This window comes from Neopsephotus bourkii, unplaced genomic scaffold (assembly GCF_033783945.1).
Source record: "Neopsephotus bourkii isolate Nb327-2 ecotype Australia unplaced genomic scaffold, CSIRO-AGI_Nbou_v1 NB_1749, whole genome shotgun sequence".
Lineage (NCBI taxonomy): Eukaryota > Metazoa > Chordata > Aves > Psittaciformes > Psittacidae > Neopsephotus > Neopsephotus bourkii.
The window spans coordinates 378,008-393,867 of NW_026902223.1; the positions used below are offsets into that span (position 1 = coordinate 378,008).

Here is a 15,860-nt window from a genome sequence, read left to right on the forward strand (position 1 = left end):
GACGCTTCCCGTTACTGGCCCTGGACCTGGAAGCACGGACAACTGAGCTGTGCCGGCTGCCGAGCCCAGCCGAGCCTCCCCAAAGCTGCCCCGCCACACGCGCTGCCTTCCCAGCAGCTTCCTCTTCCAGTAAGCCCTGGGCAGCCCGGCCAGGCACGCTGCAGGTGACAGCCTGCGGAGGGAAGTGCAGCCCTGGGGCCCTGAGCCTGGGACCCCGCTCTATGTGGGGCAGCTGCCCTGGAGTGGGGCAGGCTCCGGAGCCACTGTCGGGAGGTGGAGCATCCCTAGGCCTCCCCATCTGCTCACCCACTCATCCTCTCCTGCTGCTCCCAGCAGGGGTGGCCCTGGGGTGCCCCATGGGTGTGGGGAGCTCCCATCTTGGCCATTCCTCTCACCTGAGCCCCTCAGGTGCTGGTGCTGGAGACCTGCGAGGGGTGGCTCTGCCTGTGCAGCTCCCCCTTTCCAGCCCAGGCAGGGGCTCCCTGCTGGAGAGCAGCTGCATCCTCTGCAGGGCCCGGGTGCCGCACGGCCTCCTCCGCAGAGCCCCACGTCCTGCAGCCCCGCTCCTTTCCCGGGGGCTCCAGGCTGGGGCGTGCCTCGGGGTGCCCCCACTGCGGACCCAGCGAGGCCCCGGCAGGGCTGTGCTGGGGCGGCGCTGGGGACCACGGCCGGGGTTGGCCAAGCCAAGGCTTGCGGGCAGCGCGAGGGCAGCACCGGGGGCTCGGCCGGGGCCGCGCTGTGGCCGTCACCTGCCGGCGCCACCGCGGGAACGGGGCCGAGCTCAGGCTCCCGCGGAGCCTCCCCGGGGCTAAGAGCAGGAGCCGAGGCCGGGCCGGGGAGCGCAGCCCAGGCCCAGCCGAGGAGGGCGAGGATCGGGTTTCCCCCCCACCTCCCTCCCTGCCACAGAGCTGGCAGCCGCAGGGACGATTCCCGGAGCCGGCCGGGCTCCCCCTGCCCCGGCCCCACCGGCAGCCCCAGAGCAGCCGCTGCCAGGCCCTACCCGCGACACGTCCCGGCCCCGGGTGCAGCGTCCCCTCTGCAGTGCCTCAGGAGGGGCTGCAGGACGGGGCACGGTGTCCAGCACCAGCGTGGCTGTGCAGCCTCGGGCATCACTGGGATGAGGCTCAGGCCCTGCTGCCCGAGCACACGTGGCTGCCCCGGGAGCAGCGCTGGCGCTTGGCTCCCAGCATCTCAGCAGAGCCGGGGGGCTGCGGGTAGGGGCTGTGGGCACAGGACTGCCCTTGGTGCAGGCGGTGACCTGGGTGTCTTGTGCTGAGTGCCTCGCGCTGGCCACACACCCGGCAGGACCCTGAAGCGCTCGCCATGAGCTTGGGGACAGTTTTCTGCCAGGCTTCCTCGGCCCTGTGGTGGCCCTGCCTGCACTGCCTGCGTGGCGGGCACCATAGCTCACCCTCGTGCACTGGGGCTGGCCACCCTGTAGGGCCTGCTCCCAGCTGGGCAGGGGGGAGCCACCATCAATCATCCCTGGAGGGGAAGGAGCCGTGAAGCCAAGTGATTTCCTACTGTCGGGAACTGTGGAGCGATGCCTGGAAGTGCTGGGACGTGCTGGGCTCTTGGCTCAGGCTGCTGGCGGCACAGCCAGGCCTCCCCTGTGCCGTGCCATGCTGTGGCCAGTGCCAGGCTATGCTGGAGGCGGCACTGAGGGACTGGTACTGCCCTCTCCACCAGCACCCATGTCCTGGTGCAGCGCTGAAGTTCCTGTGTTGGGCACCCCTATGCTGGCGGCTGCTCACACACGACACCCAACAGGCCTGAGCCCAGAACAAACCCCTCGATGGGCTCATTGGGATGCACCTGCCAGGCCTGGTGGAGTGGCACTGCCAGGGTCAGGGCTGGTGAAGGTGGCCGGTGCCATGCGAGGTTCGGCTGTGGCTGACCCCACTGCGGTCCAGGGCCGTCTGCTCCCTGCCGGGCACTGGTGTGGGACACGGTGGCCAGAGCTGCTGTGGGTGGATGTGGGTGCCCGGGTCCCGGGACTGGCCTGGCCTCAGTGGTGGGGCCGCGGGCAGGGGCAGCTCTGGGAGGGTCCAGGGGCTCCGGGAGCCGAGCACCAGGTCCCACCGTGCGGACAGCGAGCCCCGCGCGGGCCGGCGGAACGGCCGGTCCCGGCCCCGGTCCTGGAGCCCGCTGGGTGCTGCCGGTCCCGGTGCCGCGGGCGGTGCGGGGCCGGCCGGTTCTCCCGTCCCCAACCTGCCGGGGCCGCTCGGGTGACCCCTCCCTCCGCCGGCATCAACTTTTCCAGTAAAACCACCGCAGAAATCCCGGCTTCCCGACAGGACCGCCCCTCGGCCGACGGGGGGGCGCGGGCCGCCTTTAACCCTTCCCGGCCCGGCCCCGCAGCCGCCTCACGCCCCCCGCGCTGTCCCGCCCGGTGCCTCCGAGCCCCCGGGACCCGGCGCCCCGCGGAGCCGCGCTTGGGGCTCCGGCCGCGCTGCCCCGGTTCAGCGATGCCCCCCCCGGGGTGCCGGGGGGCAAAGCTGGAGCTCCCAGACCCGCAATGCTCGGGGAGCTGGGCACATAAAGGAGCCCTGGTCCGGCAGGACGTGGCACCTGCAGACTGCCCAAGTGTCACCCGACTGGAGGGGACCCCTGAGCTCGCAGTGCCAGGGGTGCAGCTCGTTTTCCTTCTCAAGGTGCATCTCATGTGGAGGGAATAGGACTCAACCCTGCCATGGGCAGAAAGAGTATCCCGAGGTCCAAAGAGCCAGAGAACTGACTGGGAAAAGGCCTCTTTCCAAGGGGGACTGTCCCAAATGGTGCATGAGGCTGGGCAGAGCTGGGGCCATGCAGCCTGAGCCCCTCCTTGGGTGGACACCCACGGCTGGGCCTGGACATGGCTCCAAGCTGTATGTCCCTGGGCTGAGGAGGGGGAGAAGGGACCACTGCAGGCGGGTGGTGAGGAGGGAGCAAGTGGCTGCCGTGTTCTTGCTGCACGTGGCAGATCGGGGTTGGACCCACGGGATGTGCCCTGTGACAAGTACCCCCCTCGGTCCTGAGCCCTGGGGCTGGGAGCGGCTCCTGGAGCCCCCAGGCTGGCTGGGGCCGTGCTCCTCTGGGATGCTGCTGCCAGGGGGGCAGAGGCAGGCACTGGGCACTGAGAGCCGTGTGGGCATCCCCGGCCATGCCCTGCCTGCTGCCAGCCCCAGCCCTACAGCGGCTGCAGCACTGGCCGAGTCAGGGCTGAGGTAAGTGCTGTAATTGTTTTCTCTGTGGCCCGAGATGAATAATTGAGAGGTCTTTGAGGAGAATTAATTAGCCCTGTTATTGGCAGCAAATGCTTTTCTCCAGATGATGAAATAGATCCTGAGCCACACGTGGGGCAGGCAGATGAAGGTCACTGAGGCTGCTCCGGAGCTTGGCAGTGACAGATCCATGGGCCGGCCCTGCTGCTGCCCCGTAACCACCATGGGGAAGGCGCTGGCTCCCATTGCCTCCCAGCAGCACGGTGTACCCGGAGCTCCCTGCACCCGTGGCAAGTGCTTTGCTCAGGGACCCCGCTGTGGGTGAGAGCGGAGGCACTGAAGGGCAGGATCCTGCTCCTGCCCCATGCAAGGAGCTCCTTCCAGGCTGCTCTGGACTGGTGAATCCTGGACAGCCCCAGGCAGCTCTGGCAGAGCTCTCCCCCAGGCCATGGCACAGCACAGAGGCACTGGCACCATGCAGAGAGGCAGGAGTGAGCCACGAAGCCCTTTGTCTTCTCAAAGCTGTCAGCTTTGAAGGGCAGCAGTGCTGAGCCTGCCCTCAGTCACCCACTGCAAGCACCCCAGTGGACCTGTGTCCCCATCAGTCACTAGTGCTGATGAGGACACGCAAGGACAGATCCTAGTGCTGCGGCATGGGAGCCTTCTGCCCCCCACCGTGTCCTTGTGGCTTCTGCTCCCTCCCAGCTCACAGCCCATGCTGGGGGCTCCTGCCTTGTGCAGACCCTGCTACATCCCCTTGTGTCTCCTTCCTCGGGGCTGCCGAGATGGTGCCAGCTTGGAGGCTGTGGCCTGTGCTTCCTCTTCTCCTCCTTCTTCTTCTCCTCCTCCTCCTCCTCCCCTGGGCATGAGGCAAAGGGCCCTGCAAGGCCAGAAATGCTTAAACAAGGATTTCCTTGTTGCTGCACGAGCTGTTTGCCTTGCTCCCAGGCCAGCGTTAATGAGGTTTGGCAGGAGGCACCGGCAGCCCCAAACATTGGATTCCTATAAATCAACCTGGTGCTAATGCGTGGGGCTTGCAGGGATGGAGCTGCCGGGCCCCGGTGCGCAGGACCACAGCCCACAGGCAGCTCAGGGTGGCCATGGAGCTGCTCAGCATCTGTGTGTGGGACCGCAGCGGGGGGGATGAGCAGCGTCCCAGCCTGCGGGGCTGCAGGTGCTCTGCGGCCCAGTGCTCGGGGCGGGCTGGGCCCAGTAACCACAGCCCTTGGGGCCGTGGGAGCCCCTCTGGGCTGGGAGCAGCTCCCAGGGGAGCTGGAGGCAGCCCCGGGCACAGAGCATCCTGTGAGTGCAGAGGGATGCGGCCGAGGGCTGCGCAGTTCCCAGCAGGAAGGTCAGGGCGGCCTTGGCTGCTTCCAGGAATGGCAGAAAGTGTAAAGCAAAATAAAGCAGCTCCCCCATGTGTCCTGTGCTGATCCCTCCCCACACCCCCCAGCCCCAGGGAGCCCGTTGGGTACTCAGCGGGCGGCTTTGCCCCCTGCCTGCCTTGCCCGTGTCACACACACTGCGTCCCCAGCCCTGAAGCAGCCTCGGTCATGCAAAGCAGCACAGGCAAATGCACCAGTGATCCGGGAAGCATTGCTGCAGCTGCGGCTGGTGGCTACCGGGAAGCAACGCGGTGGCAGGGCCAGCACACGGGCCTGCTGTACCGGGGCTGCCCACGGCACCCACATCGTGCTGGGCTGGCCCGGAGCGGCTGTCCCTTGGACACTGGCTGTGCCGTGCTGTGCATGGCTGGGAGCCTCACTGGGACAACTGGAGTGGGGCACAGAGGAGACCCCCATCGAGGGCTCTTGCAAATGGGCTCTCCTAGGTGCTGCTGCCGTCGGGTCAGCCCTGTGTCCAGGAAAGCAGCTGCTGGGAAGCAGGACCCGTTATCTCCGGTTTCCCACCGCACTGTGCTCCCTTGCCAGTGCAGGGCCGCGGGCAGCTGGGCTGTTTGCTCCTCTCCCCCATGGGCTGGAAGCGGCACAGCCTGTTCCCCCAGTGCAGGGGCTGTGTTGGGTCCTGGGCTGGGCTTGGGACAGGGGCAGCCGCGTTACCGCAGAGCTGCGGGAGAGTAGCGGGGCTGCCTGGGAAGAGCCACCAGCCCCAAAGGTGACGTCTGTTTGTGCTCCGGGCGCACTTCCCCCTTATCAAGAAACCTCTGCTCTCGCTCTGAGAGTTTCTGCAGCCTGTGGAAACCGAGGAAAAGCCCGGCCCTGGCATGGCCCCACTGCCCCTGCCTGACGGGAAAGCCCTGGCTCCCTCCTCACCAGCCACAGCCTGGCCCCAGGCTGCAGCAGCCCATGTGGAGGCTGTCCCCCCATTCAGCAATAGCCCCCTGCAGTGACCTCACGCAGGATGGCACCAGGATGCAACTTGCCTCTGCCCTGGCAGTGTCCTGTGTCTGCTCTGGTCACACTGGGGTGTCTCCAGCGCTATGGGGGTGGGATGTGCCTGGGCAGATGCTACTGCTCAGATGATGTGGGCACTGCATCTGGGACGTTCTACTTCACCTGTCGGCACCTGCCTGTGGGTGTGAGCACAGTGGGGGGCTCTGAACCACAGTGGGGGGCTCTGAACTGCAGCGGGGGCGCTGAACCACATCTGGGGGGCTCCGAACTGCAGCTGAGCACTGCAGGGACAGCCCATCAGCGGCAGCAGCCACGCGGTGCTGAGTGCAGGGGGCACCGGTGGGACCCACTTATGGGGCAGCCGTATGGGACATGCACAGCTCTGTGGGAGGGGGCACCTGCGCCATGCTGGGGACATGGGCTTGTCCTGGGATCCTCAGCAGCCCTGGCACTCCCAGGGCCCCGATCCTCGGCAGCTGTGGCTGTGGTGAGGCCGGGGCTGGGAACAGGAACCCCGGCAGGAGGTTGTGCAAGGAGGAGGGTCCCGGCACAGCCCTGGCCCGTGTCGAAACTCCACCGGCTCTTACAGAAAAGCCCCTGGGCAGAATTCCTGACAGGGGTGATTCATTCCCCGCTGGAAGCGATGACTTCGCCTCTCCAGTAAACCCGCTTCAGCCCAGCAGGCTACAGGGCAGCAGTGCTCCAGTGCCCTCGCCATTGCCAGCACATGCTCTGGGGTGCCAGGGCTGCCCTCAGGCCCGTGGGCAGTGCCGGGTGCTGGGGGGGCTGGGATGGTGGGTGCTGGGGTGCAGGGTGCTGAGAGCCACTGGCAGCAGAGAGGGGGGTGCCATGCACAGAACTGTGCCCCCAGCTCCTGCCCCTGCCCCGGCTGCCACCCGAGCCCGGTGCCGCGTCCGGGTACTTTGGGGGTCCGTCCCCCACCGGCGGGGGCGCACGGGACGGCCCCTTCCAGGAAGCGTGCGCGGGGCCGGCAGGCTGCAGAGTTCCCGACAGCAGCTCTGGTTTTAATAACAGCAAATCAATGGATGCCCTATTCCGGCCAGAGCAAACTCCTGCGCTTCCTGCCCCGGCCTCCCCTCCGCTGGCTCCACTGCAGGGCAGAGCCGACCAGGGTGGGCTCCCCGACCCTGGCGACTGCACGGGCACTGCTTCCCCCTGCACCGCCTGGGAGGGCGCGGGGCCCCGCTGCCCCAGCGAGCCCTGGGCCGTGCCCACCCCACGCGGGCTGCTCCATGGACAGGCATTCCCATCTGGTCCCCCAGGCCTGTGCCGTGATTCAGCCTCCCTTCCCCGCGGGTTTGCACAAACCTCCCGCTCTCTTTGTGCTTGTTTTGAGAACAGATTAGTCATGGCTCTTAGCTGGCTTCCAGCAAACTGCACAACAGCACCATGGAAAAACGAGAACAGCAAAGTGATGACTCAGCAGGGCTCACACTCCTGTCCCTTGGGTGCCAACTGTCCCCTGCTCCTGCACAGCCCCGGGCATCCATGGGGACCCACCAGTGGGTGCAGCAGCAGGGCCAGGACTGGTGAAGCAGGGAAAGAGCCTGGGGCAGTGCTTGCCAGGAAGCAGCAATGGATGAGCAGGGGCTGAGTGGGGCTTGCCAGGTCCCTGGGGGTGACGGGCCCTGCAATGCAGCCTCTGCCCCGTCCTGGAACCCCATCCTGCACCCAGCAAGTGGCAGCTCCCCTCCAGCCTGCTGGCACCTCATTGCCCCACGTGGAAGCATCCCAAGGCTGGAGCTTGGCTCAGTGTCAGTGAGGCCACAAGGTGCAGGGGTTGCTGCGGTGCAGGGGCTGATGCGGTGCAGGGGTTGCTGCGGTGCAGGGGTTGCTGCAGTGCAGGGGTTGCTGCAGTGCAGGGGTTGCTGGGGTTCAGGGGTTGCTGCGGTGCAGGGGTTGCTGCGGTGCAGGGGTTGCTGCGGTGCAGGGGTTGCTGCGGTTCAGGGGTTGCTGCGGTGCAGGGGTTGCTGCGGTTCAGGGGTTGCTGCAGTGCAGGGGTTGCTGCGGTGCAGGGGTTGCTGGGGTTCAGGGGTTGCTGCAGTGCAGGGGTTGCTGCGGTGCAGGGGTTGCTGCAGTGCAGGGGTTGCTGCGGTGCAGGGGTTGCTGCAGTGCAGGGGTTGCTGCAGTGCTGGGGCTGCTGCGGTTCAGGGGTTGCTGCGTTTCAGGGGTTGCTGCAGTGCAGGGGTTGCTGCGGTGCAGGGGTTGCTGCGGTTCAGGGGTTGCTGCAGTGCTGGGGCTGCTGCGGTTCAGGGGCTGCTGCGGTTCAGGGGTTGCTGCAGTGCAGGGGTTGCTGCGGTTCAGGGGTTGCTGCGGTGCAGGGGTTGCTGCGGTTCAGGGGTTGCTGCGGTGCAGGGGTTGCTGCAGTGCTGGGGCTGCTGCGGTTCAGGGGTTGCTGCGGTTCAGGGGTTGCTGCAGTGCAGGGGTTGCTGGGGTTCAGGGGTTGCTGCGGTGCAGGGGTTGCTGCGGTTCAGGGGTTGCTGCGGTTCAGGGGTTGCTGCAGTGCAGGGGTTGCTGCAGTGCAGGGGTTGCTGCGGTGCAGGGGTTGCTGCGGTGCAGGGGTTGCTGCAGTGCAGGGGTTGCTGCGGTGCAGGGGCTGCTGGGACCCCACGGGAGCCCCAGGGACGGGGATTCCACTGTTTGGGCTCAGCAGACACTGGGACCCTCCCGGCCAGCACCTGTGGCTGGAGCTGTGCCAGTGTCAGGAAGGCTGGGCCGGGCCCTTCCCGTACCTCACACCTCGCTCGGCTGCTCCCACTGCCCTGCCCTGGCTGGCGGCCCGGTGGCACGGCACGCTGCCAAGCCTCCCTGCCAGGTGGCTTATCCTGATCCCACGGCACTGGCCACCAGCTGGTGCCGGCTGCCAAGGATGAACAATGTGATTGCTGGAGTTACAGTAAAGTGCTCCCATTCCCACTCGTTAAATGCTGAGACAGGGCCCTTGGGTAGGGAACATCTGCTCCAGCTGTGCCCTCTGCCAGCCACATGCCCCATCCTCGCCCATCATGGTGCTGCCATCACCCATCACCACCAGCCTGGACAAGGAGCTGTTCCCTGCCGGTGGGACCCAGGAGCCGTGGGACAGACACAGCCCTTGTGGGCACCTTTGAGTCCCCAGCACTGTGCACTGGGGAACATAGCTGCACTGGGAACAGCAGCACCCACCCCACAGATGCAGGTCCTGAAGCCCCATCTCCAGCTGGATGTGCAGCACTTCTGCTGCTGCTGCTGCTGAGCCAGGGCTGATACGAGGCCAAGGGATGCTCCAGGGCTGGGGTTTGGCACCTGCCCACGGCTGCTCAGCTGGGGTCATGCGAGGACTCTGCACTGTGCCGGGCAAACACACCCAAGGCAGCTGGCAGCCTGGAGCACCCTTGGGGACCTCCCGTGTTGTGCCACTGGCGTGCCCGTGCCAGCGGTGACCACAGTGGTGGCCAGTGCCTCAGTGCTCCCCGTGAATGCAGGTGCAAGAGTGACCCAGACCCAGACCTGGGGCTCTGGCTGGGGAGCAGGAGGGGGCTGACCCAGGGAGGGCAGAGGATGGGGCCTGCCCATGTGCTGGCACCCACAGCCTGTCCCGGGCATGGCACAGGCACAGTTTGGCAGCAGGTCCCTCGCCCCTGGCGCAGGAGCAGGGCTGGGCCTGCCGGACGCATCCCACAGCCACCGGCACCACCGGCACCACCGGCACCACCGGCACCACCGGCACCACCGGCACCGGGCTGCTGCTGCTCCGCCTTGGCTGTGTCCCAGCTGAGGTCCGAGGGGGGCTCTGCGGCTGCCATTGCCGCAGCAGCGCGGCCTCGCTTGCAGCCCTCCCCTGAGATGCCAGGGCTCTCCTTGGGCTGCGGCAGCGCTGCCGGGATGAAAACTTCCTCCCGGCTTGAGGAAACGTGCGGGGGGTTCCCCTTGAAACTTCCACCTCTGTGTGGGCAGGGAGAGCTCTGCCCGCGCCGGTGCTCGGAGGGTGCCACAGCTGAGGGCAGGGGCAGCGGCTGCTCCCTCGCAGGGTCCCTGGAGCGGGGGAAGGGTCCGGGCCCCTCACAGCCAGCGGGAGCCCCGGGAGCAGGGAGCCGGTGGAGGTGGCTGGGGCGGGGGAGCCGGGGCAGCGCAGCCCCGCGGAGCTGCTGACGGAAAGAGTGAGGAATCCGCAGCTGCTGGCTCCCTGCGCGATGACTACGGTCTGGCTGGGGAAGCAGCAACAGAGCAGGGTTTCCATGGGGATGTACACAGGCCTCTGGGCTCGTCTGCATCCCAAAATACACCCTGGCCTGGGCACAGGGTCCCGCTGCTGCCCTGTGCTCCCTGCCTGCCCGGGCTGGGAAGAGCCAGGGGCCAAGCCAGGCACACGACGTAGAGGTCCACCGGCCACCAAGGCTCTGCCACCTCTGCACCAGTGATGGGATGTGTTACAGCCAGCTGGGGCTGGGGACCTTGTGGCACACTGCAGGGCTTGTGAACCTGCCCAGGGCAGAGGGTGAGGTGAGGGGATGCTGTGGGACCAGAGGGATCCCACAGGCCCCAGGGACACGCATCTGCAGGGCTGCACATCCCGGCTCCCCTTCCAGAACAGGGACCCATCCCCGTCCCCTTCCTGCACCCAGGCAGCTGGCGCCAGCCCTGGGCTGTGCCGCAGAGCCCCAGCTCGTGCTTCCCAGCAGCATTCCATGGAGCAGATGTCTCAGTCCCTGTTCCCAACCATCCCTGTGGGCCTGGCCCGCAGAGGAGTTGCTATGTAAGGAGCAGGTGGTGCCATTTACAGTAAGTCCCCGGCTGCTGCACAGCCCTTTCCTGCATCCGACTGGGAAAGGCGGCGGTGGATGTGGGAACGTCCTGGCGCTGCAGAGCGGGGCAGGAGGAAGTGTGTGAGGGTGTGACATGGGGTCAGGGTGTTCGCAGCGAGCTCCCTGCCTGCCCCTACTGCTGCCGCTGCTGCCGCTCGCTGCCACCATCCTTGGGTGGCCACCAAGTCCTGGCTGGCAGGACAGGAGATGGTGGTGGCCATGCGGGGCCACCTCTGCCCTGCTGCGGGCTGCGGGTCGTGCCTGGCCCCATGGCTGCTCTGTCCCATGCTGCACAGGGATGGTGCCTGCAATGCAGCCGGCCCCGCTCGCACATCCCGCCAGGAAGGACCCAGCGTGGCCCAGGGACAAAAGGGCTCCAAGCAGGAGGGTCCCATTCTGGCGTGGCCACTGCTCCCATGAAGGGAGTGGGCTGCTCCCTCACACCAGGGGCATCTGCGGGTCCCGGGGTGGGGTTTGGGTACTCTGGGTCTGTCCTGCTCCCCAGGGATGGCCCTGGCTGTGTCCAGATGTGCTTTGCCATGTGGCTGGGCACCCACAGCAGACCCTGGCCGAGCCCCCCCGAACACTGCTGCCTGCAGCTATCACAGGCTGCAGTTGTTTCCTATTTGGGGTCTGCAGATGCTGGTACGCACCAGAGCACATTTCCTGCACCTCCTGACCCCACAGGGCTCGGGTTTGCATCCCGGCAGCACTTCCTTCTCATGCCAATAGCAAGCCAGCAGTGTGCTGGGAAGCACTGGTGGCTGCTCAGTGTCTCCCTGGGCAGGCAAGCCTAGGGCAGGACATCCCCTGCTCTGTCCCCCTCAGTGGGCAGCCTCCTGCACCCGTCTGGTGCCCAGCCCCGGGGGACGCAGGGTGGGGGGAGCTGCAGGACCACAGTGCCCCAGCCCCTGTGCTCATGCATCAGGTTCCCATCTGGTTCCCAGCACCCCGCAGTGACAGGGTTTAATCAGCACCGAGGACACGCTCCCCAGGCCGGGAGCCCCCGAGGGGAGCTGGCAGCCCATGACAGGCTCCCTCAGGCGCTCCTAAACCCGGGCCAAGTCCACGGGGCTCTGTGGGGACGCGGGAGGTTCCTGAAACCCGGGGCCCGGATTTGCCGCCGGCCGCTGCGGCAGCGCTGCCGCGAGCCTGGGCTCCTTCCAAGAAACCGGCGGGGCTGGCGGAGCTGCCCGGATTCTCGGCTCAGCAGCGGGCGGCAGCCACGGCCAGAGCCGGAGGGGAGAGGCCCTGAGCGCAGTGGATGGGGCCCTGCTGGGAAGTGCCAAAGGCAGGGGTCGGGGTCTGGCCAGGGGTGTTGGTCAGTGCTGGCACAGGCAGCTCAACCACCCCTCCCCAGGGCTGCTTCCCACATCTGCCCCGCCGTGGGGTGCTGCAGAGCCATCGCTGTGCCGGGGGTGCTGGGTCCAGGGTTCCCCATTCCCTGCAGTGCCTTCTGCTGCCAGGAGCTTCATGCTCCAGGTCCCTCCCCACGTGCTGGGAGCGCCGGGGGAGCGATGCTCGGCACTGGCTGGGGGCTGCTCCCACCCTGCTCCCTGGCACGGGGCCGGGAGTCACCGGTGCTGCCGGGAGCCCTGACGTCGGGGATGTGCCTCGGCAGGGCCTGGCAGGCGGCCACCCGCACGCATGGACATTCCTCACATAGCTCCGGCGGGTGCCCGGGCAGGCCACGGCGCTTCCTGGCAGCCACGGCCCCGTGCAGCAGCACCAAAATAGTCACAGGGCCCGTGCCGTGCCTGCGGCCCGAGAGGGGCCACCAGCATCCTTCTGCCCGGGGTGGTTCCGCAGGGAAGCCTTGTCCCAGCGGCTGGGGTTCCCTGGGCAGGAGCACGGTGCCCAACGCCTGGCACGATGCCCCCAGTGTGGGGCTGGGTGCTGCGGGAGCTGGGCACAGCCTGATCCCTGCTGCAGGGGTCTGCGGGTTGGGGGGGGGCAGGTTCCCTCCCTGGAGTTTCCCTCTTGCCCCCCAAGCACGGGTCTGCAGCCAGGCATTGCTCCCCTCCAGACACACAGAGCTGCGGGGTTATTCTGATGCCTGGTTCACACCCTCACAACCTCTGGGAGTAGGGGGCCAGGAGACACCCGGGGGAAATCCTCTCCCTCCTCCTCATCTCCTTGCTCCGGGGCCAGGCAGGTGGGTTCTGCACAGGGCAGCCCTGATGGCTCTGGGGTGAAGCTGTTAACTGGGGCTGGGGAGGGCAGGACCCTCTCTGCCTTCCTGCTTGCCCCTGCCCTGAGCCTGCTGCACTCACAGCAGGAGCCCCTTTTCTCACCCCCACCGTGCCCTGTTCCTGAAGCCCTTCAAACACCGCCTCCACCTTCCCCTCCCAGACTGGGCTGGGGGCAGCAGGGATGTGCTGCAGAGCCAGCGCTGCACTTGGGGCTGTGCCAGTGGCCAGCCTTGGCCACCAGCTCTGCTCCCCCACGCCCGGGGCCATGGGTCGTGTCCCACAGTCCAGGGACAGTTTGTGGCTGCACCACCTGCCTGGAGCCCGGAGAGGACCCGGCTGCGCGAGGCTGAGCTGTACCTGGGCAGCACTGATGCACCGGGCCTGAGTCACCGCAGGATCACCCTGCACCAGTGGCTCCAGGAAGCCGGTGCTGACGTGGTGTAAACACCATCCCGGCGGCAGCCAGGGCAGAGGCCAGCAGGGAGGTGGGTGACCCTGGGGGGGCCCCAGTGGCCTCAGGGCACAAGGGAGGAAACGAGCCAGATCTGAGGATTTTCATTAAAAAATAGTGCTCTTTATTATAAATTATGGAAACGTTTCCTTTCTGAATATAAATATAAATATGTGCAAAGTTTCATCTGAGTTTTGTTTTGGTTGAATTTTCAAGCATGGTTTTGCTCAGCCCTCGAGGCTGGAGGTGAAGATGGAATCTTTATAAAAGACAGTGATTCACGGTGGCCTGTAAACATCCCTTCGGTTCAAAAAATAAAGTAAAAAAAAGCCAGAAAAACCCAACCACTTCTCCAGGCGGACACAGAAAAGCACTTGTGAGACGATGCACTCCAGGGGCTCCTCCCATGGGAAGCGGTGCCTCTGGAGCAGCCGGGCAGAGGTGGGTGCAGTAACGGTCTGGCAGCAGCGCTGGGGCCTGGGGTGCTCCGTGGGACTCGGCAGCCTCAGGACTCCCCGTTTCCCCTATGTTTTTTCGGCACATCACCAGGACCGTTATCTCACAGCATCACCAACTGATGTGCAGTAACCCATGGGGCAGGGAGAATATTAAGGCTTAGTGCCCTGGAAAATGGCAAAGAGGGGAAAAAAGGCAGCGACCTCCAAGTCTGGGGCCTGGTGTGAAAGGAGCTTCCACTCACGAGGAGGCAGCAGGAGGTAAAGTACAGTATGGGCAAAAACCACTTTCCCCTTAAAACTGAGGAAAAGCGATGAGGCACTCGCAGGATCCAGTGCGTTCCCTGCTCTGGTGGCAGAGGGGAGCTCTCGCCAGGACACCCCAAGGGGGACGTGGCTGCTGGGGCGCCTGTCCCTCCATGCCGCAGGTGCCGTGCTGGCTGCCCAAGTCCGTGGGGGCTTTGCCGACGGAGTCAGCCTCCACACTGGGCGCACTGTAACATCCACACTCTGACCGGAGCCATCTCCTTCCCCACGGAGAGAGAGGGGGTGTCGCACTTCCTCGGGGGGGGGTGCGTGTGTGTCCCCCAGCACCAAGGCTCACCCCAGTCCCTCCTTTCCTCCCCAGAGGGAGAGGCTCGCCGTGTCCCATGAGGCGTTGTGCCTGTCCTTCGCTCTTGTGCTTGTAGCGTGTGACCTCGCTCCACCGGCCCCTTAGAGAGGGGCATCGTACTGGTCCAGGAACTCCTTGATGGGAGCCGGCAGCTGAGTCATCTTCTCGTAGGAGTCCAGGTGCCCGTTGACAGTCTTGCGGCAGAGGTGCTGGAGGGTGGAGACGCTGGAGGAGAGCGGGCGGCTCAGCACCAGAGGGATCTTCTCGCCGCCTGAGTAGATGTAATAGGTGCGCTTGGGGTGCAGGGCCCCCCCTGGCTGCTCGGGCACGGGCGGCATGTAGTGATGCACCAGCTTGAGCACGCAGTCGAAGCGGGGCATGGGCTGGCTGCTGCGGGGGTCGCTCTGCAAGGAGAAACTGCCGCCCTCGCACTGGATGCGCAGGTTCTTGGTGCCCGACTCTGTCTTGACGCTGAGGGTGAAGAAGTGCCTCTGGTCCGAGCTGTCCCTGATGAGGAAGGTGCCGGCAGGCTCAGTGCTCAGCAGCAGGTTGGCCTCGCCTCCCGTCACCGTGCTCCAGTAGAAGCCACTCTCCTGCAGCTTGCGAACGGCGTTCACCACCAGCTGGTACTCGCTCTTGGAGCTGAATGTCTTGAGGCGCAGGCTGGTGTCGAGGGGGCGGCTCATCCCGGCGGCGGGGAACTTGCTGTGGGTGACCATGGCGCAGGGAGCCAGCTTTGCGTGCTCGGGGTGCTGCTGGCGGGAGCAGCCGCTGCTACACCATCACCTGCAGCAGAGACAGCGCTGAGCCTCGGCACCCCCGGACCCCCGCTCCCTTCGCGGCAGCGCCGGGCTCCGGTATTCCCCTTCCCCGCAGGGCACCGGCATCGCCTCGCCGGGGAGCACCGCTTCTGCCGACCCCCGTCTACCTCGCTCCCAGGGACGCACCGGCACCTCTGGACCCTCTCTGTCGCCCTCCCGGGGCACCGGTATCCCCGGCTATCACCCTCCCAGGCGGCACCCGGATCCCCATCCTCCGGCTACTGCCCTCCCAGGGCATGCCCGGTTCCCCCGCTCCCGGGGTCACCGCGCCACCGGTCCTCGGCTATCGCCTTCCCGGGGCACCAGTACCCCCGGCTAACACCCGCGCCAGGGTCACTGCACCCCAAGTCCTCCGCTCCCACCCTCCCGGGGCACCGGCATTCCCGGCTATCCCGCTCTCTGGGGAGCACCGACATCACCAGTTCCCGGCTGTCGCCCCTGACGGGGGGGCACCGGCATTCCCGGTACGGGGCTATCCCTCCCCGCAGGACACACCCGCCCCGCGTCCCCCTCCCGGTGCTTGTCCCCGTCCCCGTCCCCGTCCCGTCCCTCCCGCCGCGGGCAGCGCTGTACCTGGGGCTCGGGTGCCGGGGCCGGTCTCGGCGGTGGCGGCGGGGCCCGTGTGCGGCAGCAGGCGGCGGCGGAGCTGCCGGGGCCGCCCGGGGAGGCCTCTTATAGCGGGCGCAGAGCCCGCCCTCGGGTTCCTGGAACTGCGCGGCTTCTTGTAACGCTCCCCGGCGCCCTCCCGCCGCCCCGCCCGGCCCGGCCCGCCTCGGCGCGCCGCCAGCCACCGCCGGCCCATTCCGGGCAGCGAGGCCGCCCCCTCCCGCTCTCCTCCACGCTCTTTCCTTCTAAGAAGAGTCCTGGCCGCGGCCCCCCCGCGCTCCGCGCCCCTCTCCCGTGGCCGGCCGGGACGGGCTGCCCCGAGCCCTGGACCCCCCAGGGCAGGGCAGCTGCAGCTGGGGC

At 67.0% G+C, this 15,860-nt stretch overlaps 1 protein-coding gene across 1 annotated transcript; it reads right to left on the reverse strand.

Moving 5' to 3' along the window:
* Nucleotides 1-13,849: 13,849 nt before the first annotated feature.
* Nucleotides 13,850-15,609, reverse strand: SOCS3 (suppressor of cytokine signaling 3). Its single transcript, XM_061376955.1, has 2 exons — nucleotides 15,468-15,609; nucleotides 13,850-14,859 (listed from the first exon to the last, which is right to left on the reverse strand). The coding sequence occupies exon 2, from the start codon at nucleotides 14,790-14,792 to the stop codon at nucleotides 14,175-14,177; it is 618 nt and encodes a 205-aa protein (XP_061232939.1). The 5' UTR covers nucleotides 14,793-14,859; nucleotides 15,468-15,609; the 3' UTR covers nucleotides 13,850-14,174.
* Between the last annotated feature and the right edge of the window lie 251 nt (nucleotides 15,610-15,860).